The following is a 24,224-nucleotide window of genomic DNA, read 5'->3' as shown; positions in this document are numbered from 1 at the left end:
GAGCCCTTTCCCTCATCGGATTTCCTTCTTTGTATTTACTCGTGTGCCCACTGCAGCCTCCCAGTTAATGGTGAGCTCTTGGGGGGGCAGGAACTGTCTCATCTCTCTCTGTCAGAGAACCTGATGTGTGGCAGCTGCTTAGGAAACACTGAGTGACTGTCTTAGCTAGGCAGTGGTGGATAAGTACTGAGACCTGAGTTGGGAAGACCTGAATTCAAATCCAGCCTCAGTTACTAGTTGTGTGACCCTGGACAAGTAACCACTGCCTGTCTCAGTTTCCTCAACTGTAAAATGGGAAAATAATAGCACTTATTTCATAGGGTTATTGTAAGGATCAAATGATATACTATTTATATTGTAAAGCACTGAGCACAATGCCTGGCATGCAGTAGGCAGTTAATAAATGCTTGTCCTTTCTTCCTTCCCTTCTTGGTACTGCTAGTTGCTAGGACAGGGCCTAGAACACAACAGGAACTTAACACACTCTGCCAAATGGCATGTCCCCAGGCCCTTCTCCATCCTGAGTACCTTCCTTGGGCACCTGCCAGCTGGCCAACGTTCCTCCTATAAGATGGCCCCAGGATTCGAGGTAGGGGGTGATGGGCTCCTGCTCACTAGAGGGAGCCAAGCGGAGGCCAAACAGCTTGTCTGGGGCTCACCAAGAGAAATGCTAGAAGAAAGCTTGGTTGGGGTTTGGCTCTCCTTGATAGCCTCTCCCATCTCTTCCTGTTCTGACTCCTGGATGGCCACAGAACTCCGGAGGTGGCCTGACTGCCCAGCAGGCATAGGATGCCTCCGGCCCCAATGCTCCTGGGACGGCATTTTCGGTTGCCAAGTTGTTTTCTCTGCAGGGCCTTGGATGTCTTTGGATCCCTCATTGGTCCTGCTGGAGACGTACCATTTCTCTGGGGCCCACTCGTTCTCCTCCTCCTTAGCCATCCTTCCCCAGGGAGGTCTTCCTTGAGCCAGCAAATCTCAGAACCTCAGAGCTGGGCCATTGGGCCCAAGTCTCACCCATCCCTGACATGGCGTCCCCCACCTTTGGATAGAAGGCTCCCCAGAGGACAAACCCACCTCTCCTCGGGGCAATCCACCCCACACTGGGGCAGCTCTGATCAGGAGGGAATGGGCTCCTCTAGGGGGCTGAGTCAAAGATGGCGGCCGGATTGCAAGCAGAGGATGGGAGGCTGCTCTACTCTCATTCTCTCCTTTGAGACGCCTCCGAGATCTTATGATGCGGCGGGTGTGTATTTGTCCGGTAGGACGGCAATTGCATTCTGGGTCAGAGACGGGCTGGACTAAACACCTCTAGATGCCATCCAGCTCTGACTCTTAGGGCTTGAGGAAGAGGAATTTCCTTCCTTCAGGGAGTCTGTCCAGGGAAAAGACCCAGAGCCTCCCGTCCTCTCTCGTCTCTCTCAGCCCCTTTTCTCTCCTTCTTTCTCTGCTCCCCTCTCCGTTTCCATTTCCCCTCCTCCGTGGGCAGCGGGGATGAGGCCCGGCCAGCAGCCTCTCTCTAATCAGAGGCCGTTTGTGGAAAGCTCACTGGCGTGTCCGGTCCGCTCACCCACCCACCCACCCACTCACTCACTCCCCTCACGGCCCTCTCAGAGGAAGAAGCAGCCAGCCCCGGCTGCTGCACCCGTCACCACTCCTCCGGAGCTGCAGGGCCGGGAAGCTGCGCTCATTCCTCGGATGCTCAGCGTTGACGGCCGCTGGCCGGGCTCCAGGCCCTTGGCTGGTGTTGGAGCTGGGGCCAGGACCGAGGCAAATTAATGATGTAATTAGAATTGTCGGGAGCCTTAAATCTCCTCTGACAAGTTTAAGTGCAGGATGGTCCGATAACATTTTTAAGAGGAGACGTCAGCCCCCGGGCCCTGATTTATAGGCCACGGATGTGGTTTGGGGGGTGTGGGAGCGGGGAGGACTCTCGTCTCAAGAGGGGGTCCCAGGATGCCAAAACTCTCCCTGGAGTCATCAGAACAGGGCGTCAGGAGATTTTACCCACGTCACACAAACACAAACACACGTCGCTCTGCATGTGCCGGTGCAAAGCCAACAGGAGCACCCAAGAGGAGAGGGGCAGCATCCATGCCTTGGGCTGCAAGAACTGGGACTGTTGAGGCCACAGAAGAAAAAGCTCAGGAGGCTGAAGTATCTTTGTATCTGCGACCGTTCTGCCTCACAGATGAGAGCTAGTGTTGAATCAGGAGGCAGAAGACCTGGGTTCCAATCCTACCAATGTCCTTGACCTAGCCCTATTCCCCCTATACCAGAGCAACTCTGACCTGGTTACAAAGAGGCCCATTGGGGCTTAGCATAAGGGGGAAATTTTGCAACAATAAGAGCTTTTCCAAAGTGAACTTGACCATCAGGGGATGGAGTGGGCTCCATTTTGTTTAAGTGGAGGCCTCATGACTCTGTGAAATCTAGTCCCATCAGGCCCCTCCATCAGCTCAGAGATTCTGGGGCCTCGAAACTAGAGGCTGGAGAGTGAGCCCCGGACCCTGGCATGTCCTCTGCTCTCATGCCACTCCCGCCACTCCTGCCACTCCTGTCACTCCCTCCACACACACCTTCTGCCTCCAGGCCCTCAGAAAGGCAGGTGGGCACCCAAGAGTGGGGACCTTGAGATGGAGTGAAGGGAGGGAGCCCAAGGAGGGCACACTGAGGTGGGGAGGCAGAGTGGGCGACCTGACCTGGAGGCCTGGCCCTGTTTGTCTTGCCTATGGAATTCGGGCAGTTGTTTCTCTCTCTGGCTCTCAGGGTCCTCATCAGTAAAATGAGGGGATTCTTCTGGACTTACAGGCCCTCCCAAATGAAGGTTTCTTCGCTGTCCAATCAAACTTCTCTCCCCCCCCCCAGCTTCTCTATGGGAGAGGAGGGCCTCCGGCTGCCCCAGCTTGAAACCTCGAATCGCCTCAGACTCTCTCCTCCTCTTATCCCACATAGCCAACAGGGGCAAATAAGGGAGGAATGAAGGAAGAAGAGCTGCAGCTATGTATGAGCACAGAGTTTTAAGGTTTTGCCAAGCAATTAACTCACATTAATGGTCCTGGGAGACAGCTTCAGTAGGTATTATTTGACCTAAGTTATAGATGAAGAAACTGAGGCAGATAGAGGTTAAGAGACTTATTCTGGACCTCATTGCTAATAAGTGATTGAAGCAGGATTTGAACTCAGGACTTTTGGTCTTACCCTTTCCACTGGGCTCACATATAGGGAATGCTTGGTCAATGTGCCATCCATGGAGCAGAGTTCCTCCAAAATAGTAGTGGAAAAAAGAGTGTGGAGGGAGTTTGAGGCTGGGGGCCTGGGAAAGACTTAACCCAAACCTCAGCCCCATTCTAGCCCATCTCCTTGCACTTTACACCTCATTCATTCTTCCTGATATGTGTTTGGGTATGTGGTAACCCAATTTTCTTGTTGGTCAAATCATAGGCTGGACCTTCCCTTCATCTGGGAAAGAGAAGACCCACTAGGAAAGGGAGCAGCTAGGTGGCTCAGTGACTAGAGAGCCAGGCCTGGAGATGGAATATGGGTTCAAATTTGACCTCAGATACTTCTCAGCTGTGTGACCCTGGGCAAGTCACTTAACCCCCATTGTCTAGCCCTTATCTCTTTTCTGCTTTGGAACCAATGCATAAAACTGCTACTAAGGCAGGAGGTAAGGGCTTAAGAAATAGAAAGAAGAAAAGAAAATGCATGAAAGCCAATGTCAGGCACCTGAAGGGCTCTCATGCAGTCGGGGGACTGGACTTATTCTGCTTGGCCCCATGGGGCAGGACTAATAGTAATTCAGGGAAGGAGCAAAGATGCCCACTGAGGCGTGATGCCAGCAAGCACCTTCCACTGATGAGGATGAGAGTCATTTCAAACATGGAATGGGCTGTCGTGGGTGGTAGTGAGTTCTCTATCACTGAAGGTCTTTAAACAGAGGCTTGTCTGGCACACAGCAACAGTGATCCTTGCTCAGGCATGGGCTAACTTTGGTAGGTTCCTGCCAGCTCTGAGGCTGGGGGGCTCCCCAGACCCAGGACTGGAGAATGAGAGGACACAAATGCCAACAGAAGCAGGAAATAAGGTCAGATGGTTGCCTCATCTAGAGACACTGGCATTACATTTAGAATCCATTGGAATAACTTTATAAAAAATTAATTGATTTTTAAAAACCTCTCACCTTCTGTCTTAGAATTGATACCAAGTATCAGAGCAAAGGCAGAAGAGGGTAAGGGCTAGGCATCTGGGGTTAAGTGACTTGCCCAGGGTCACACAGCTAAGAAGTGTCTGTGGCTAGATTTGAACCCAGGACCTCCTATCTCTAGATGTGACTGTCTACTGAGCAACCCAGCTGCCCCATCATTGGGATATTAACAGGGAGCTCTTAACCCTCTGTGTCATTTATACGGTTCAGCTGCAGGTTTAAATCAGAGCCAACCAGGACATTCTTTCCTCCAAAATTCCTTTCTCCCCAGGACACCCGCGTAAAAATGTGAGCGTTTCGAATGTCAAATTGGAACTGGGGAGTCCGAGACTTGAGAGGCAGCTTCCTTTGTCCCCGCTGCTCCATTTCCCATAGCCTTCTGGCCTCACGGCTGACTGACCCTCACTGGTTCAGATGTCTACTCACTTCCCCTTTCCCCCTCCCATGCTGCCATATTGGCAGCGTGACTGTGATTAGCTGGGATGGGGCCATCAATCTACACTCCTTTCTTCGGGCATCTCCTGTTCTCTGACTCATGGAATTCCAGAACCTCAGAGCTTGCAGAGACCCCAGAGGCAGCCAGTCCGACTCAGCACTGAAAAGGAATCCTCCTACCACAATGCATTAGTGAGGAAACTGAGGCCCAGAAATAATGGGGAGGGTGTGAAGGCATGACCAAAGGAGAATGAGCCTACTGCCTGTGGGGGACAATGAGGATCCTGGCTAAGACGGACTAGAGGCATTATGGAGGTGCTGCCTACAGGGCTTCCCCTCTTCAGAGACGGGAAGGATGCTATCTCCAGGGCCAGCTTATTTGTGAGGAACGAGTGCCAGCCATGAACTTCTGATCTCTCCATTGTTCTTGGTTCTGTCCAAACACTTTCCTTCCATCTCTCTCCAAGGGTTAAGCCTTGAAGAATCATCAGGCAGCTGGCCTACTCTGGACATGGAAAGAATCACCACTACAACTTTCCTGATGAGTGATCCTCCAGTGATGGGGAGCTCATCACCATTCCACTTTGGGACAGCTCTCATTGTTGGGAAGTTTATCCTGGTCTCCAATCTCAACCAAATCCACAACTTCCCTCCATGACTTCTGGTCCCATGGAGTCACACAAAATAAATCTAATCCTCCTTCCACAGGAGAGCCCTTCAAATAACTGAACTCAGTCCTCCTGCCCACCTCCTCCTCCTCCACCACCATCTTCTTCAGGTCAAACGTCCCAATTGTCCCCACTCCTCCTCATATAACATGATCCATGTCTGTCCCTGCTCCCCTAAACTCACTCACATGCCCCCTTGCTCTGTCCCAGATTCCCTTCCTCTTTCTCTCCCTCAGATCATTTTCTAGGGGACCTCATTTACTCTCAGGGGCTCAGTGATCATGTCTACACTGATGCCTCCCAGATCTATGGTCCAGTCCAATCCCATCGTCCCATGGATGTCTGCCCCTACCTAGTTCAACTGAGCAAATATTTATTATGGTGCTTGCCAGTGGCTACACAAAGGGGACAAAGCAGGGGCAGTGCCTGCCCTCAAGGAGCCTCCCTTCTAATGGGCCAATGCCACCCGTGCATAGGAGACTTCTGGGAAATCAGCACAAAATTATTTCAAAGGCTGTGGGCACATGCAGCATGAGGAATTTGAAAAGGTCTCCCAGAGGAGACAGGCCATGACAGAAATCCTGATGGGAGCTGGGGACTCCATGAGGGGAAAGCCTGATGGGAGCTGGGGACCCCACAAGGGGAAAGCTTGATGGAACTGAGGACTCCATGATGGAAAGCCTGATGGGAGCTGGGGACCCCATGATGGAAAGCCTGATGGGAGCTGGGGACTCCATGAGGGGAAAGCCTGATGGGAGCTGGGGACTCCATGAGGGGAAAGCCTGATGGGAGCTGGGGACTCCATGAGGGGAAAGCCTGATGGGAGCTGGGGACCCCACAAGGGGAAAGCCTGATGGGAGCTGGGGACTCCATGAGGGGAAAGCCTGATGGGAGCTGGGGACTCCATGAGGGGAAAGCCTGATGGGAGCTGGGGACCCCACAAGGGGAAAGCCTGATGGAACTGGGGACCCCATGATGGAAAGCCTGATGGGAGCTGGGGACCCCATGATGGAAAGCCTGATGGGAGCTGGGGACCCCATGATGGAAAGCCTGATGGGAGCTGGGGACTCCATGAGGGGAAAGCCTGATGGGAGCTGGGGACTCCATGAGGGGAAAGCCTGATGGGAGCTGGGGACCCCACAAGGGGAAAGCCTGATGGGAGCTGGGGACTCCATGAGGGGAAAGCCTGATGGGAGCTGGGGACCCCACAAGGGGAAAGCCTGATGGGAGCTGGGGACCCCATGATGGAAAGCCTGATGGGAGCTGGGGACCCCACAAGGGGAAAGCCTGATGGGAGCTGGGGACCCCACAAGGGGAAAGCCTGATGGAACTGGGGACCCCACAAGGGGAAAGCCTGATGGAACTGGGGACCCCATGATGGAAAGCCTGATGGGAGCTGGGGACTCCATGAGGGGAAAGCCTGATGGGAGCTGGGGACTCCATGAGGGGAAAGCCTGATGGAACTGGGGACCCCATGATGGAAAGCCTGATGGGAGCTGGGGACCCCATGATGGAAAGCCTGATGGGAGCTGGGGACCCCATGATGGAAAGCCTGATGGGAGCTGGGGACCCCATGATGGAAAGCCTGATGGGAGCTGGGGACCCCACAAGGGGAAAGCCTGATGGGAGCTGGGGACTCCATGAGGGGAAAGCCTGATGGGAGCTGGGGACCCCACAAGGGGAAAGCCTGATGGGAGCTGGGGACCCCACAAGGGGAAAGCCTGATGGGAGCTGGGGACCCCATGATGGAAAGCCTGATGGGAGCTGGGGACCCCACAAGGGGAAAGCCTGATGGGAGCTGGGAACCCCACAAGGCAGCTGTGAAGAGGGCAGGAACTGGCTCAGGGAGGCAGGGGATGAAATGTGGTTTCCTTGGAACAGTAATTGGGCCAGTTCAGCTGGAACAAGGCATGGGGAGGAGAAAGTCATGGAAAATTGAGCTGAGAGGGACCTCAATGCTTGCTTGGCAGGGAAGTTTATATTTGATCCTAATGGCAATAGGGGGCTATGGGAGCTATTTGAGCAGGGAGGGACCTGCTCAGACCTGCTGTTTCAGGAGGATGGATCGGAGAGTCACGTTGCAGCTGGCTCGGAGTGCAAAGAGACTGGAGACCTGGAGACCAATTAGGAAGTGAGGACAAGAGTCCCGGTAAGAGGCGATGGGTGTTGGAACTAGAGCAATGACTGTAGATGGAGACAAGGGGTCAGAGGTCCGAGATGTCATAGAGGTTTTGGAAAAGACAAGGCTGTGCCACTTCTTGAATAGGTGGGATGGGAGAAAAAGAAGGTAAGCATTTATTAAGCTCCATTTGATCCCCTCAACAACCCTAGAAGGTTGATGCTAATATTACCCCCATTTTATAGCTGAGGAAACTGAGGCAGACAGCGGAGCAGTAAAGTGACTTTTTCAGGGTCATAGAGCTAAGCGACTGATGTCAGATTTGAACTGAGATCTTCTCTACTCCAGGTCTGGTGCTCTATCTACTGAGCCACTTAGGTGTCCCAGTCTTTATGACCCCATTTGGAGTTTTCTTGGCAAAGATACTGGGATGGTTTGCCATTTTCTATTCCAGCTCATTTTATAGATGAGGAAACTGAGGCCCACAGAGTCAAGTGATTTGTCCAGGATCATACAACTTGTAAATGTCTGAGGCTGGATTTGAACTCCAGTCCTGGCACTCTCTCTACTGTGTCACTGAAGCTGCAAACTGGGCTGACTTGAAGAACGGTGCAGAAATGGGGAAGTTTGGGGCAAGCATGGTTTTGGGGGGAAACAGCAGATTCTGTTAACTATGAATTTGAGATGCCCCTGGGGTACCTCTCCTCATACTCTCCTTCACCTGCCATATCAAATCGGGTGCCAAGCCTTGTCATTTCTGCCTCCAGAGCATCCCTTGAATATGGCCCCTTCTCCAATGGCCCAGGGCTGCTCCTTAGCCCAGACCCTCATCACATGTCACCTGGCCTCTGGCAACAGCCTCCTAATTGGTCTCTGGGCCTTGGGTCTGTCCCCACTCCAAGCTATGCTCGCAGCAGCTGCCAAAGTCCAGGTCCGACCCTATCCCCTCTGCTCCAGCTCCGATTGCTAATTGAATCTAAGGGAAAATGCAAACTTCCCATTTGGCATTTCCAGGGCTTACGTCTCCTGCCCCCCTCCCAATGCCTCCACCTTTCCAGGCTTATTTCCAACAGATTTCACATTCCAGCAAAATGTCCTGCTTGTTGTTCCAGGAAAATGGTTTTTGTTTTTCCTGCTTCCACACCTTTGTACAGGTTGCGCCCCCATGCATCCCCTCCTTGCGTCCATCTCTGAAGAACCCTGGGGCTTTTCAAGGCTCCGCTCAGTCGCCACCTCCTATTAGACCTATTTCTTGGTAGTCTACACCTGCCTCAGAATGGCTTTGTATCGTCTCTTCTGGATATGGGCTGTATCCCTGAGCCCGAGTGCCTGACACATAGCACACAAAACTAATACATGTGTATTGAACTGAGTTGAACTGGGGCAAAATAGGGAAGCAGCTGGGTGGCTCAGTGGATTGAGAGATGAGAGGTCCTGGGTTCAAATCTGATCTCAGACACTTTTTTACCTGTGTGACCCTGACCAAGTCATCTTATTCCCATTGCCTAGCCCTTACCACTCGCCTGCCTTAGTACCAATACCCAGCGTTGATTCTAAGATGGAAAGTAAGAGTTTATTGGGTTTTTTTTTAATTAAGAGAAGAAGAAGAAATAAAATGAGTCACCTCTCTCATATTGCTATCATGTCTTCCTTGAGTCTTCCCTTAGGGGAGAGGGATAAAAAAACAATCTATCCCTTTTAAAAATGCTGAGTTTGAGGGGACAGCTGGGTAGCTCAATGGATTGAAAGCCAGACCTAGAGATGGGAGGTCTTGGGTTCAAATCTGGCCTCAGACACTTCCTAGCTGGGTGACCCTGAGCCTAGCCCACTGCCTAGCCCTTACCACTCTTCTACCTTGGAACCAATACATGGTATTGATTCTGAGATGAAAGGTGAGGGTTTTTTAAAAATGCTGAGTTTGAATCCTGCTTCAAATCTACTCATTGCTAGACATTGGGCAAGTGATTTAACTCGGTTTGCCTCAGTTTCCTTGTCTGTAAAAATCTGTAAAATGGACCCAATAGCATCTAAGATCCCTTCCAGCTCAAAATCTATAACCACTCACTCCAGGGCTTTTTCTTTTCCTCCTGTTCTCCCACTGCTTGTTTTTATCTCCTCCTCAAAGGTTCTGGTGGTGGCAGACAATGGAAATCTCCATCCATCTTCCAAAAAGGGGAAGAGCATTCCATCCCCTATTTGCCCAGTCAACGGGACACCCCTTGCTTACAACTAATATAGGGGTTGCCACATAGTCCACAAAATGAAAGAAACAGGCTGGTTTCTAAGGTTCTTTAAAGTTTAACATTCCCTGCAGTTCCTGGAGTCCTCCAGGAAGTCTTTCCTGCTTGTCTGGTGCCCTGGAAGGAACCCTCGCTTTTGGGGTCAAAAAGCTTACGTCAGTCTCCCATGAGTCACTTATTTGCTGGGTGGCTTTGGGCTAGTTTCTTTCTCTATCTGGGCCTCTGGGTCTTAGCTACAAAGAGATGGAGAAGGGAGGGTGCGGCACAGAGCATTCTTTGAGGGCCCTTCCAGCTCTGAGGTCTCTGTTTAGGCCCATTCTTTGCCTGAAGGGAAAGGAACAACCTCCCTGCTTTGAGGAAAACAAAGATCAGAGCTGAGAAGTCCTAGAGAAAACAGAGATCATCAGATCGCCATTTCCCAGCCAGCCTCAAAAAAAAAAAAAACAACTTTGTCCAAAGGAAACACGGAGTATCTGCAAGCGTCACCAGTAATTTGCTCACACAATAATTGTCCTGTGTCTGCTCTGAGGGGCTCTGAGAGAGCTTGGAGGAGGAAGAACAGGGGACTGCCCAGGCTGCTCAGAACTTGGGCAGGGGCTCCCAAGGCAGCCAGGACCCAAACTCTGCATGGTTTCTGCCATTTCCTGCCCGTACCTACTTCACAAGGGGAAGAAGAGCTGACATATCAAGGAAAGAGGTCTAGATTGGTACTTGGGACTAGCCATCACCTCCTACCTCCATGGCCTTGGCCAAGTCACAGAACCTCTATTTCCCCCTCTATTAAAGGACAATGGTAATAAAACATCTCTAGAGAGATTTGGGGCTCATAAAGCCCTATTCTCATAAAAGCCCAGGAAGGGAATTATGTTATCTATTCCATTTTACAGAGGAGGAACTGAGGCTGCTCAGAAATGAAACTGTGCACACAAGGTCTCCCAGGCCAAAAGTGGAAAGCTGTGGCTTCTCCTACCTTGGACCTGGGGGCATGGGTTTTAAATTTGAGCTTCTAAACTTGTTAGCTGTGTGACCTTGGATAATTCACACACAGAAATGTGCCCATGACTGAGAGGGGCTGAGGCCAAGATGGGAAGGAGAAAATCCCTTCCCTTCCCTTTCCTGCCCTGCCCTTCTACCTCAAGGCTAAGTCTGGAGAAGCCACTAACTGAAGGAGGATATAAAGAGTGGGACACGGGAGCTTCTGCCCACACCTCTCTCTTGACTCCTCTCCAGGAATCTACTCTATCCTTCGGGGCTCATTATGAAATCTCCTCCTCTAAAAAGTCTTATTTTTCCTCTAAAAAAAAAAAACAAAAAAACTCACCTTCTGTCTTAGAAAGAACTAGGCAACTGGGGTTAAGTGACTTGCCCAGGGTCATACAGCTCAGAAGTGTTGGTTTTGAATCCAGTTTTGAACCAAGACTTCCCATCTTCAGCTCTACCCACTGAACCACCTACCTTACGCTTATGAAGTCTTTTCAAATTATTGTGCCCCACCCTCTCCCTTTAGGGATAGCTTCCAGATCTGTTAGGATCAATACAGCCTGGACCTGTGCTTTCACTGATGTAGAGAATTCCCAGATGAATAGGTTTGTTCTATCAAAGTTGGTGAGCATCTTCTATTTAATTTTTAATCTTTCTAAAATTTAATTCCATCCCCCCCCACTTTCATATTAAAAACAGATTCCAAAATCTTAAAAAGAGTTTTGAGTCTTGAATTCTCTCCCTCCATCAATTTGTAGTCTTAGAAGCTTCCCAGATCACTGAGAGGTTCTGAGGTTTGTTCAGGGACACACAGCCAGTTTGTCAGAGGTGGAACTCAGAACCAAGTTTATCTGACCTCCAAGCCAGGCCTCCTCTATCCTCTGCTTCAGGGCTGCCTAGAATATATCAGAATTTATCCATCAATGGACTGATCAACTGGGGTTAAGTGACTTGTCTAGGGCCACTGGGCTAGGAAGTGGCTGCTTAGCCCCCAGGTCTTTTTTTTCCCTTTCAAATTTCTCTCTAATCACCTCTCCCTCATTCTGTACCTGAGGATGAAATGACAGAGAATTTTGGCGTCCATTACGGGGTTCTTGGATGGCAAACCACCTCTCTCTGTGTTAGCTGTTATGGGTGAGACCCATACAGGATTTTAGGTGGGAACCCAAGAGGGCATCAGAGTCACCAGTCCTAACTACCACTTTGGTCCTCCTAGTATGCTGGATGGGGAATGAGATCTGAGTTTGAAATGTGGCTCCAAAATTTACTGTCTATCTCAGCAAGTTTCTCTCCCTCTTTGGGCCTCAGTTTCCTCCTATGTGAAATGAGAAAATGACTGGATAGACTAATCCCCTTAGAGAGCTTTCATAAGTTTGTCAGAGATGGACCTTGAAAACAGGTATCTCTGGTTAAATTAGGCATTAAAGGTGCCTCTAGCTCTCATGTATCCTCAGCTTCCCTTCTGCTATAAATCCAGATCTTTTCTCAGAGCCTCAACTACATCATCTGTAAAATGGGTAAAGGATTCTCTCTGGGCAAGATAAGCCCCTCCCAGCTTCCTCCCCAAGCTATTCCCCTCCCAGGCCAGCAGGTTTTACCTGGGATGAGTCATGGTTAAAGATGACAGCGTTGAGGTCCCCACAGTTGTAATGCTTGATGAGGTCCTCGGTGGTGTAGGGGGCCTGCAGGCTGCCTGCCCGGAGGCTCTCGTGCTGGAGCAGGGTCTGATTCAGCGCAAACAGCACCTGGGGACCCAAAGGGTAGACAGTCAGTTCCCTGCACAGCCAGTCCAGAGGAAGCCGCAAGACCCTCCTAAGAGCCCTCCCACCTCATCTCCCTGCCCTGCTCCATCACCCCAATCAGAAAATTCTTCCTCGTGTCTAGATCCCAGGAAATGTACCAAAAGGAAGCTCTGAGCCAGTTTGAGCAGAAAAAGCGCTAGCGTGGGCTGATTCGGGACGCAAGTCATTTTATCTCCCTGAGCCTCAGTTTCCTGCTCTGTCAGGTAGGGGTGATCCCCTCTAAGCTCTCTCCCTACAGGCCTCCCTGCAGGTCTCTTGGGGGAATGGATGCCCACACACTTGGTGAGCTCTGACAGAAGCATAAGGGGACGATGGAGTTGTTGCCAACTACATACAAACAATCCATGTGTGCAGGGAAGACTGCAGATGATCTCAGGTCAAGAAATGTCGGATAATCCAACAAACCAACCAATGGACAAAAAGCACATACGAACAAATGAGCCAACAAAGGGGGCAACGGATAGGCCAGCCGACAGGTGGATGGAAACCATCTCGATTCTCCCACCCCCATTATCTTGTATCTATTTTATATGCATTTCAATATGGCCCCACAAGTGGATGCTGTGTCTCTATTAGAACATAAGGTCCTAAGGGGCATCTAGGTGGCTCAGTGGATAGAAAGCCAGGCCTGGAAATGAAGGACCTGGGTGCAAATCTGATCTCAGACACTTCCTAGCTGGGTGACTCTGGGCAAGTCACTTAACTATCCCAGCCTAGCCCTGACTGCTCTCCTGCCTTGGAACCAGAGAAGGAGGAAGAGGAGGAGGAGGAGGGGTCCCAGAGGGCAGGGGCTGATTTGCCTTCCTCTGTCTCTAGCACCTAGCACAGTGCTTGGCACATAGTATTATGAAGCTGTTGTTCAGGCATTTTCAACCATGTCTGACTCTTTGTGGCCGCATTTGAGGTTTTCTTAGTGAAAGTACTACAGCTTTTTGTTGTCTCCTCCTCCAGCTCATTTTACAGAGGAGGAAACTGAGGCCCACAGGGCTGAGGGACTTGCCCAGGGTCACACAGCTAGTATTAAGCATTTGTTGGTTATTATTGATTGCACGGATGAGCAGAAGATGGGCAGATAAATGAAGGAATGAATGGCGGGATGTGGGTGGGAAACGAACACAGGGGTGGACGGATGGGTAGACAGATCATGAGCGAATGAATGAACAGCCATATGGACGTGTGCACGGATGAGTGACCAGCTGGATGGATCATGTACAAGCGAGTGGACAGTCAGAAGCCCGGACGGATGGATGGATACGGGGATGAATGGACGAGCAGATGGATGGAGGGACCCCTTAATCCTCCCCAGCCACTCTCTCGCCGCAGGGAGGGCCAGCTCCCTGGAGAGTCCTGCCCAGCCCTGCCATGTGGGCAAAGGCGGGCCTGGCATGCTCCAGGCGTTCCTGCTCTGCCTGCCGGGGTGCTGAAATCTTAGCCACAGCCAGCGAGGCGCTGGCTGTCTACCGCAGCTTCCCAGTCACAGATGGGAAACAGCAGGAGGAGAGGCGAAGGAGGGGTCCATCCGGCTGATGGAGATGTTGCCGTGGAAACAGGCTCACAAACACAGCCCATGGGGTGGGGGGGAGCATCCACTTAATAGACTCACTAGTACAGCTCAGCCCTCCCACTACTTGGGATCAGAGGATTTAGAGTGGAAAGAGGCTTAGAGACCAACTCGTCCAACTCCTTCAGCTTACAGATGGGTAAAGGAGGCCCCAAGAGGGCCGAGGCTGGCCCAACGATGGCCCGGGTGTCCCTGACACAACTTCTGCTTGAACCCAGGTCCTTGGACGCCTGGAGCCTGACCCAAGCCCCCGTGATACCCACTGGTGCCTCCCCACAGGAGGTCAATGGCTGCCACTCTACACTACTCACTGACCAAGCTGGCTCAGGTTTAGGCCACTAGTCACAAGTATATTCATTCAACAAACACTTTTGAATCACTTATTCTAGGGCAGCTGGGGAGCCCAGTGGATAGTGCCAGATCTGGAGATGGGAGGTTCTGGGTTCAAATCTGGCCTCAGACATTTCCTAGCTAGGTGACCCTGGGCAAGTCACTTCGCCCCCATTGCCTAGCCCTGACCACTCTTCTGTCTGAACTGATACTGACTTCTTTGCTGACCCTAGGCTAGTGGGGGCCTCATGGAGAGGCCCCATCTTTGAGAAGCTGATAGTCCACTGAGGATGACGGGCGAGGAGAGGACATGAGATGAACCCACAAGCAATAGTGAGACAGAGGAAGGGAAGGGAGGATCCCGTGAGGAATGCTGGAGGAGAACTGGAGAAAGGAGAGTTCCCTGGGAATGAGAGAGGGAGGGCCGAGGGCAGAGGAAATCAGGGATGGCTTCATGGAGGTGGTAAAGAAACAGGACGATGGATCCCCAGCTTCCCTGAGAGACCCAAGAGGGTGACAGAGGCAGAGCTGAGTCCAGTAACAGGTTCTCTTTCCTCCCCACCCAGGGCTCTGCACCCCTCCCCCACCTCCATCACAGTCTCTTCCCCATTTGGCTGACTCTGAATTCATTTGTTCCTTCATTTGTTCCTTCGTTCATTCATTCATTCATTCATTCCTATCTCCAGCCTTGGGGCTGCCAGAGACACTCAACACCCCAAAACTGGTAGGCCCCGCCTGTTTAAAATAACAAACTTTCTTGGGCTGTGGCCTCCGCTGCTAACTCTAGGATAATGTTTATGTTAAGGATTTGACATGAACTAACAAATAAGGAAGGAAAAATCCCAGCGCACTCTGGTTTCCCCAGGCCTCTTTACAAGCTCCGTCTTGGAGGAGCTCACCGTTGGTCCAGCCTCCAAACCTTTGCAGCTAGAGAAGGGCCGGGCCAGCTTCAGAGGGCATCAGGCATAGGCCTGGGGCATGGAGGATTACCAAGGAGCTGGGGGAGTTCAGCAGAGGAGTAGAAGACTGGGGGAGGGCCCCTGGGCAGGGGGGGGGGGGCAGCATTGCAGAAGGTACATTGAGGCTTGACACCCTGAAAAAACATTTCTAACAGTGAGAGCTGCCCCAAAGTGCATTGAGTGAATAGGCTGCCTGGTGGTGAGCTCCCCATCACTGGAGATATTTATAAAGTCCGTGGGCCTTTCACGGGCATCCATGAGCAGGGGGATCACTCCGCTGAGTCTGTTAGAACCTTCTTCCTGACCAAGCTGGGGGCGGACAGACGGCGAGGATGTCCAACCGGAGATCGGGAGTGACAAGCACTTGTTACCGACCTTCTGGGGCCTCAGTTTCCTTTTCTGTAAGGTGAGGGGGGCGGACTAGATGAGCTCGAAGGTTCCTTTTTACAGCCCTGCAGTCCTCACGACCCTGTGACCCGGCTGCGCTGACCCTCGCCGGCAGGCAGGGCAAGAGCGGCAGACTCTGGAGCTGAGCAGTCCCGACTCGCACAGCCCTCTCCTGCCATGCGCAGATCAGGGACCCGCCTGTCTCCACTCTCTCCCTTCCCACGTGCCTCCTGGGAGATCCTGGTTCAGGGCCGGTTTGGACTCTGGAGACCTTCGCACTCCCCACGCTTTCTGAGCCAAGACACGGCCCACGGGGCCCCCTTCCACGTGCGGCCCTCAGGGGCTCCCCCTTCCCCAGCCAGGCACAAGGGGGTCAGCCCGGGCCAGAGGCAGAAGGGCCTCATCACCTCCGGACAGCCTCGGGGCTCAGAGGAAGAAGAGATGCCTCGGCGAGAGGCCCCGCCCCTCCTCTGGTGCCCTCCGGGCTTCTCTCCCCAGGGCCAGCTCGAGGGCCAGCTCGAGGGCCAGCCGGATGCGGGGTGGTTCTCAGCGGAGCCAATAGATGGGCGACTCTGGCTGTGGGCGTGGGCCGAGGGGCAGCCAATCTGCGGATCGCCCTTCCCCAAGAAGGCGGGGCCACATGGCCCTTCCGGGGTTCGTGGGCAGAGGTTCGGGGTGGCTCATGGGAAATGGTTTGGACTGCTAGGACCCCAAGGGGTGCTCGTGTGAAGGGAGAGGTGGGGTTCTCTGGCAGGCACTCTGCTCTATGAGGCTGGGTCCAGCGTCCTGATTTTACAGATTTGTAAACTGAGGCCCCGGGAATGACTTGCCCAAGATCACCAAGTGCCTTGGCCGAAGGCGCAGGCCTAGAATCTTCCGCTCTGTCCTCTCAGACCTCTGGCCTGGGTTCCAATGCTGCTTCTGAGGCCCGGTTCTCCCTCTGTCGCTGCCTTTTCCGTAAAATGATCTCACTGAACTAGAGACCTTCAGGGTCCCGGTGGGCCTCCAGCTTGGCCCAAGAACCCAGAGCCAGAGAGTCAAGGAGCGGGGGAGGCGGGAGAGGCCTTTCCCCTTGCCACGGGGCATGGAGGGGGGCACCAGTGGCCCATGAGTGACCCAGCCAGAGCCCCGGGCCCGGAATTTCACAGAGCCGCCATGCATGGCTCAGGAAGTTCCCTTTGGCCTCGAGGCAGCAGACACAGGGACACGTTTATGGGGGTTTCTGCAGTGTCAACAGCTTTGCCGAGGGGCTCTGGCATGTGCCAGATGCCTCGAGTCCTCCGAAGCGTTTCAGCCCAGAAGCAGCAGCAGCAGGACCAGATAGAGAGAGCGGACTCTGGGGGGAAAGGATCTGGGTGCAAATTCTGCCAGTGCCCAGGTAGGGGACCTACAAAGGGAGAGAGAGAGAGGTGGGGCGATAGCCTTCATGATGACTGTCGGTAAATAAGTGTCAACCAGCCCTTACAGCAGAACGGCCAGCTGATAGAGAAGAGGCCTCAGAGCTGGAAGGATCTGAGTTCAAGTGCTGTCTCTGACAATTACTTAACCTGGCAGTGACTAATTCTCAGAGAGCAGGTGGCTGATCTACACTGGCTCTATAGGGAGTGCTACAGGCCTCGATGGTAGGGATGATAACAGGAAATGGTTATTAGGTTTGAGCCTAAAGTACTTCCAGAGCTGCAAAAAGCTTGATAAACATGTTCTCATTTGAGTGATCCTGACAATAACTCCAGGAGGTGGGGGCTGTTGTTGGCCCTATTTAACAGATGAAGGAGTTGAGGCAGAAGGGAGTTAAGTGACTTGCCCAGGGTCACGGAGCAGGTAAATGTCCAAGGACTATGTCTAGTAGGACTAGCTGAGAAGGAATCCAGTTCAGGAACTCCTAAGGGCTGGGAGGAGCCGCTGGTGAGTTGAAATCCGATCTAAGACCCTGGCAAAGTCACTTAGTCCTCACTGTGCAGCCCTTCCTGCTCTTCTGCCTTGAAACCAATACACAGTATCGATTTTAAGATAAAAGGTAAGGGATTTTTAAAAAAAAGAGGGAGAGAGACATACAGAGACAGAAACAGAGAGAGGGGAGAGAGAGATGGAGAGACAGAGAAAGATACGAGACAGAGACAAAAATACAGAGAGAGGGGAAGGGAGAGAAGAGAGAGACAGATTGAGACAGAGAGAGAGGGAGGGAAAGAGAAGAGAGACAGAGATAGAAACAAAGAGGGGGAGAGAGATGGAGAGACAGACAGAAATGGGGAGAGAGAGAGAGGGCAGGAAGAGAGGAGTCAGACAGACAGATAGAAACAGAGAAATAGAGACAGAGACAGAGACAAGCAGAAACAAAGAGTGGGGAGGGAGAGACACCGAGAGAGAATGCCTTTGGCAAAATCTCCTTTAAGCTTTCATGTTGGGTCATAGCCAGGATTCAAATCCAGGTCTTTTGACTCTAAATACAAAGTTTTCTATGGGACACCAAGTGTCCTCAGCACAAGAGAGAAGAGGAAGGAGAAGAAAAGAGAGAGTAGAAATGGCAGGAGGGATGGGGGGGGGAAGGGCTGTGCTGGGAAGAGCCAACAGGAGAGCAGAGGAGTCAGAGGGAGGAGAAGAGAAACCCATTGATTAGATCCACTACAAACGCTTATTATGTCATCTCTCCTGGGTCCTCCCTAGCACAAGGCAGTCCTTCTACACTCTCCCCCTCTGCTCCCACAGCAGCTTTTCTAAATCTTTTCATCCCTCCTTAATCTCCCATGGCTCCCCCTATTCCCATCTTAATGGTGGTGAATCCACTGAAGAAACATCCGCCCCTTCTCCCTTCCTCCTCTGCTCACACCGCTCCTCCTAGGAGGAAGTGATCCTTCTCTTTGCCAAGTCAAACTCTTCTATGTTTCACAAGTGAGCCCTTTCCGTCACGCTTTCCCCCAGCAGATTGGTCCCTCTATCATCCACACTTTCTCACTAATCTTCAGTCTCTCCCTTTCTACTGGCTGCTTCCTTCTCGCTTACCAACATCATCGTCCAGGTTGCTCCCACTGCTAAAAAACAAAAACCCTTGATCTGATCGCTCCTGCTCTCATCTTTTCTCTCTCCTCCACTACGAGGCTAAACTCTTTGAGAGTTTATCACTTATGTGTTCAGTCTCTACTTCCCTTCCTCTCATTCTCATCTTAATTCTCCATAATCTGGCTTCTGACTTCAGCATTCGTTGGTGCTCCCCAGAGTTATCAGGAATTTCTCAGTTGCTAAATCTCATGGAATTTCCCAGTTCTCATCCTTCTGGACCTCTCTGCAGCCTGTGACACCATCAATGATCCTCCCCTTCAATAGCATACTCTCCTTCTCCTGCTTGTCTGAGGGCTCCTAATCAGTCTCTTTGGATCATCTTCATCGATGTCATGCTCAGTGTTCCTGGGTGTTTCACCCACAGGGCTCTCCCCTGCTCTTTTCTCTTCCTTCTTTAAGACAGCTTCCCTACTACTGCACCATAAGAAATGATGAACAGGCCGATGTTTTTTAAAAATTGGGAAGAATTATATGGAATAATGAACAGTGAAATGAGTAGAACCATGAAAATATTGTACACAGCTACAGAATTAATGCCAGAAGAACAAATTGTGAATGTTACCTCTAGAGAGTGAACTTAAAAGTAGGAACATGAAAGACATAATTTATATGAATATGTTCTATCTCCGAGGTGCCATTTTCTGTGATGTGGGGAAGTAAGGAAGGCCTAAGACACCTATGGATAAATTCTGTTAATAAATAATTTTTTGAAAGAAAGAGGAGGCAGCTGGGTGGCTTAGTGGATTAAGAGTCAGGCCTAGAAATGAGAGGTCCTGAGTTCAAATCTGACCACAGACAATTCCTAGCTTGGTGATCCGGGGAAAGTCCATTGCTTAGCCCTTATCATTCCTTTTTCTTAGAACTATTGATTCTAAGAAGTTAAGAAAGAAAATCTTCCTTTATTTGGCATTTAAAGGTCTTCACAACTGGATCCCTTCCTACCTTCCTGGTCTTCTTCTATCCTACTACCCTCCACCCAAGGATGATCCAGGGATGCTGACCAATAGCTTGCCATCACTCCAATATTATGGTCCTTCCACCATTTGGTGCCATTTTATTGTCTCTCCTGGGAATGCTCTGCCTATTCCTGACCCCACTCCAACTCAGTTTTCCTGTCTTCCTTCCAATCTCAGCTTAGATCCTGCTTACTGCAGTCTCCCCACCAACCACTGAGCTGGTTATTTGCTTGTCATCTCCTCCATTAGATGATGAGCTCTATGAGGGCGGGAGTGGTTTGTGCCTCTCTCTGTATCTCTGTGGCTTACCACAGTGCCTGGCACATAGCAGACACTTAATAAATGTTTGTTGAGGGCAGCTGGGTATTTCAGTAGATAGAGTGCCAGGCCTAGAGATGGGAGGTCCTGGGTTCAAATCTGGTCTCAAACTAGCTTGGGCAAGTCACTTAACCCCAAGCTAAGTACCTCGCCTTTCTCTCTCTTCTGTCTTAGAGCAAATACTAGGCAGGAGGTAAGGGTTTCAAAAATAAACAAACATTTGTTGACTGACAGATAACTGGATGACACCCTGACCAGAGGCCATCCTGGCCATCCCAACCCTGAACAAGAACAGCTTCCACAACATACCCCAAAGAGGCCTCTGCTTGAAGACCTCTGAAGACAGGGAGCTCACTACCTTCGAGACTTTTATATAACGCTGAGCATTAATAGCTTTGCAAGACATCCAGCTCAAACCAGGCCCTTTTCATCTTCCCTTCATTGGTCCTGGTTCTGCCAAACAGAACACACCGAATCCTTTACCTAATTAAATATCTGAGCAACTGGCCCAGGCCCTTGCTGGGACCACATTGAGGCAAGAAGGTGATACTCTGCTTTTGAGGAGTTGACACTCTCTTTGGTGCAACCAACACCCTTGCCACATAAGAAAACACTACAAACGTCTCAACAAAGCCGTTTCTGGGGAGGGGCCCAGGGCTGACGCCATCGCTCTCCCCGTCTTCTTCTCTAAGCTCACAATCCTTTCTGGTCCCTTCAGCTGGCGTTGGTTTGCAGGATCTGCTGCCTCCTCTGGAGAAGTTCCAAGTGGTCACTGACGATGTGGCTCCCCAAAGGACGCCACGTTATCTGTGAAATGGGGACAAAGCCTGCCGGCCCTGATGGATTTTCAAGATTCTTGGGAAGCAAAGAAAGAAGCTAAGAAATGGGAATTGGCCATGAGCAGAGCAGCAACATTGACAGGCCTGTGAATCACCAATAATGGCTTGTTTTATCCTCTGGGCTGCGGAAGGGAGTCTGCCCACTTGGCTGGGCCACCGGAACCCAAGAGAGAACTCCTTTGATCTGGACTCCAGAGGGAGTGGGCCCATCCATGTGCCTGAGCCTGGGGTGGGCTGCTCTGCTGAGCTGTTTCCGATTGCAATGCCAGCACCAGGGCTGCATCCCAGGACACCAAAGCATTCTGTCTCCTGGTACCTCCTGTGGGGGAAAGTCTGAAGACTAAAAACTGGGCCACAAAACCAACATTTTCCAAGATCCCATCAAGGAAGTCTTTATACTAGACAGGATGAATCCTGAGTCAGTTCTGGGATCACAAGAGGAAGGAGAAAGAAGGGAATACGCATTTACTTAATCCCTCCTAGAAGCCAGGCACAGCGCTAACCCTTTACAAATAATCTCTCATTTTATTCTCACAACGCTGTGAGGTAGGGGTCATTGTCCCCATTTGACAGTTGAGGGAATTGAGATACATACAAGGGAAAAAAGGCCCACAGAATGTAAGGACGGTAGAGGGCTTTAAAGGCCACAGGGGCCAACCTTCTTCCTCCCGCCCCATCCCCAGGGTAGAAATCTCTACTTCACCAGTGTCCAAGTTCTCCCTAAATACCTTTGATGATGGAGAACTCACTACCTATGACATAGTATTTTCTATAATTTCTATGATTTCCAAGGAGTTTAGGAAAACCACTGCCCTCCGCCCAACCTATTTGCCTTATATATGAAGGTAAAATCTTCCTCCTTATAACTCCCTCCCTTGGGGACAAACAAAATAAGTGTGATATCTGTCAGATGGCCTTCAGATATGTCAATATAGTTATACATTGTTCCTAATGCATATATAACACAGTTTTTTATTTATTTATTAAATCTTCACCTTCCATATTAGTATCAATACTGTGTATTGGTTCCAAGGCAGAAGAATGGAAAGGGCTAGGCAATGGGGGTTAAGTGACTTGCCCAGGATCGCCCAGTGAGGAAGTGTCTGAGGCCAAATTTGAATCCAGGACCTCCTATTGCTAGACCTGAGTATCTAACCACTGAGCTACACAACTGCTCCCTTATAACACAGTTTTAAGTCCTCTTGCCATGATAGTCATGCTCTGCAGACCCCTGACATTTTATCAACACCCATCCTAAAATGTGGCACCCAGAATATTGAGCACAACGCCGCAGACATGGTCTGAACAGTGCTGAGGATGATGGAACCAGCTCTGGAGAGCTGGACTTCTTGCCTCTTCTTGTTGTCTAAGACAGAACTGGCCATCCCTACAGCCTGACTGAGATGAACTGAAGCACTGATTCAGTATCTTCTCTATCCATCTGCATGATGTCATCTACACCAAGGCTATTCTCCATCCACTTGGCTTTTCCTGGGAAGGATTCATGGGCCCCTGAGTCATCAGTGACCTTCTCTGTTCCATGCTCTAAGCTCCCTCTCAGCTTCTCTGACATTCCCTGTTCTAAGGTCCTTACAAGCTCTGACATCTTCTGCCCCAAGACCTGCTCCAGATCTGGCATTCTGCTCTCTGGCTCCTCTCAGCTCTGACATTCTCTGTTCTGGATTGTAGGTCCTTCCAAGCTCTGGCATCTCCAATTCTAAGGTTCCTCCCAGTTCTCCTATTCCCTGTTTTAAGGTCCTTCCAAGCTCTGACATCTGTTCTAAGGTCCTTCCAGCTCTCCTATTCTCTGTTCTAAGGTCCTTCCAAGCTCTGACATCTCCTGTTCTAAGGTTTCTCCCAGTTCTCCCATTCCCTGTTCTAAGGTCCTCCCAGCTCTGACATCTGTTCTAAGGTCCCTGCCAGATCTGGCATTCTGCTCTCAGGCTCCTCTCAGCTCTGACATTCTCTGTTCTATACTATTAGGTCCCTGGAAGCGCTAACATTCTCTGTTCTAAGGTCCTTCCAAGCTCTGACATCTCCTGTTCTAAGGTTTCTCCCAGTTCTCCCATTCCTTGTTCTAAGGTCCTCCCAGCTCTGACATCTGTTCTAAGGTCCCTGCCAGATCTGGCATTCTGCTCTCAGGCTCCTCTCAGCTCTGACATTTTCTGTTCTAAGGTCCTCCCAGCTCTGACATCTCCTGTTCTAAGGTTCCTCCCAGCTCTCCCATTCCCTGTTCTAAGGTCCTCCCACCTCTGACATTCTCTGTTCTAAGATCCTCCCAGCTTCCCATTCCCTGTTCTAAGGTCCTCCCAGCTCTGGCATTCCACGCTCCTGTTTTCCAAGGTTCCCATCTACTCCAGAGCCTCTGAGCCTCTGGACTAGCCCTTTCTAGGCAGAAAGAATGGAAGGGCTCCATCTCCCTGGGTCCTGAGCCAGCCTCTCTCAGTCGTGGAGCCACTTCTGGGGGAAGGCAGGTGGGAGGGAGCAGGGGAGCCCAGGCCTCCATCCCGGTCAGTACCCCGTGGCCTTTGAAGGGGATCAGGTTCTCCCACAAACATAATTGAACTCAAATAGGAGAGAGAAAAGGCTTTTGTTCTCTCCTTTACAGCATCAAAAAATATGTAACAAATTAGCCGTTTATGAGGTAAGAGAAGCTGAAGGGGGGGCTAGGGGGGAGCCCATGCACCCCCTCACCAGCCACAATTGGGCCTCTGACAGCCGTGTTTGTAGTTCATATCAGGTTTTCAAGAAAGCCTCAAGGGACAACTGGGAGCAGCCTGGAGCCGGCCCTGCCTAAAAACCAGGGCAGAGTGAACAGAATGAAGCAGGAATTCACACATGTTTTCTTCCCTGCTCAGGCCTCCAGCAAAACCAACAGCCCAAGGTCAGGACGGAGGAGTGTCTATGAAAAGGATCTGGGGGTCTTAGGAGGCTGCCAGCTCAAGAGGCGCCAACAGTGAGATCTGGTAGCAAAAAAAAAAATGTCTGGCACCATGGACAAAAGCTGGGGACTTCAGGAAGACCCAAGTTTAAATTCTACCATTGATGCTTGCCAACTGTGAGACCCTGTCTGTCTCAGTTTCCTCATCTGTAAAATGGGAGTCATAATAGATGATACCTCACAGTATGATTTCGAAGCTCCAATAGAATGAGATAACTTGTGCAAAGGGGTTTTCAAACCTGAAAGAGGTTATATAAATGCTAGGGATGATGCTGATGCCCCAACCACTGCTGCTGCTGCTGCTGCTAAAATGAATGGCCTTCAGTTAAATCCACATTACTCCGAGCTCTTAGTCTTTTCCTGTGGCATAAAGCCCCTTTCAGCTCCAAATCCTATGAAATCAAGAATGAGGGGTTCTACGACTTCC

At 50.9% G+C, this 24,224-nt stretch overlaps 1 protein-coding gene across 1 annotated transcript in view; it reads right to left on the bottom strand.

The window, feature by feature from the left end:
- TRABD2B (TraB domain containing 2B) overlaps positions 1-24,224 on the bottom strand; it is a 245,552-nt gene that overhangs the window by 86,890 nt on the left and 134,438 nt on the right. Inside the window, exon 3 of the mRNA XM_056815180.1 lies at positions 12,246-12,392. Coding sequence (XP_056671158.1) covers positions 12,246-12,392 — 147 coding nt within the window. The remainder of the gene's footprint in view (positions 1-12,245; positions 12,393-24,224) is intronic.

The sequence above is a fragment of the Monodelphis domestica genome, chromosome 2 (assembly GCF_027887165.1).
Source record: "Monodelphis domestica isolate mMonDom1 chromosome 2, mMonDom1.pri, whole genome shotgun sequence".
NCBI lineage: Eukaryota > Metazoa > Chordata > Mammalia > Didelphimorphia > Didelphidae > Monodelphis > Monodelphis domestica.
The sequence above is the reverse complement of the archived record's forward strand: the minus strand, read 5'-3'. Positions and strand labels throughout refer to the sequence as shown.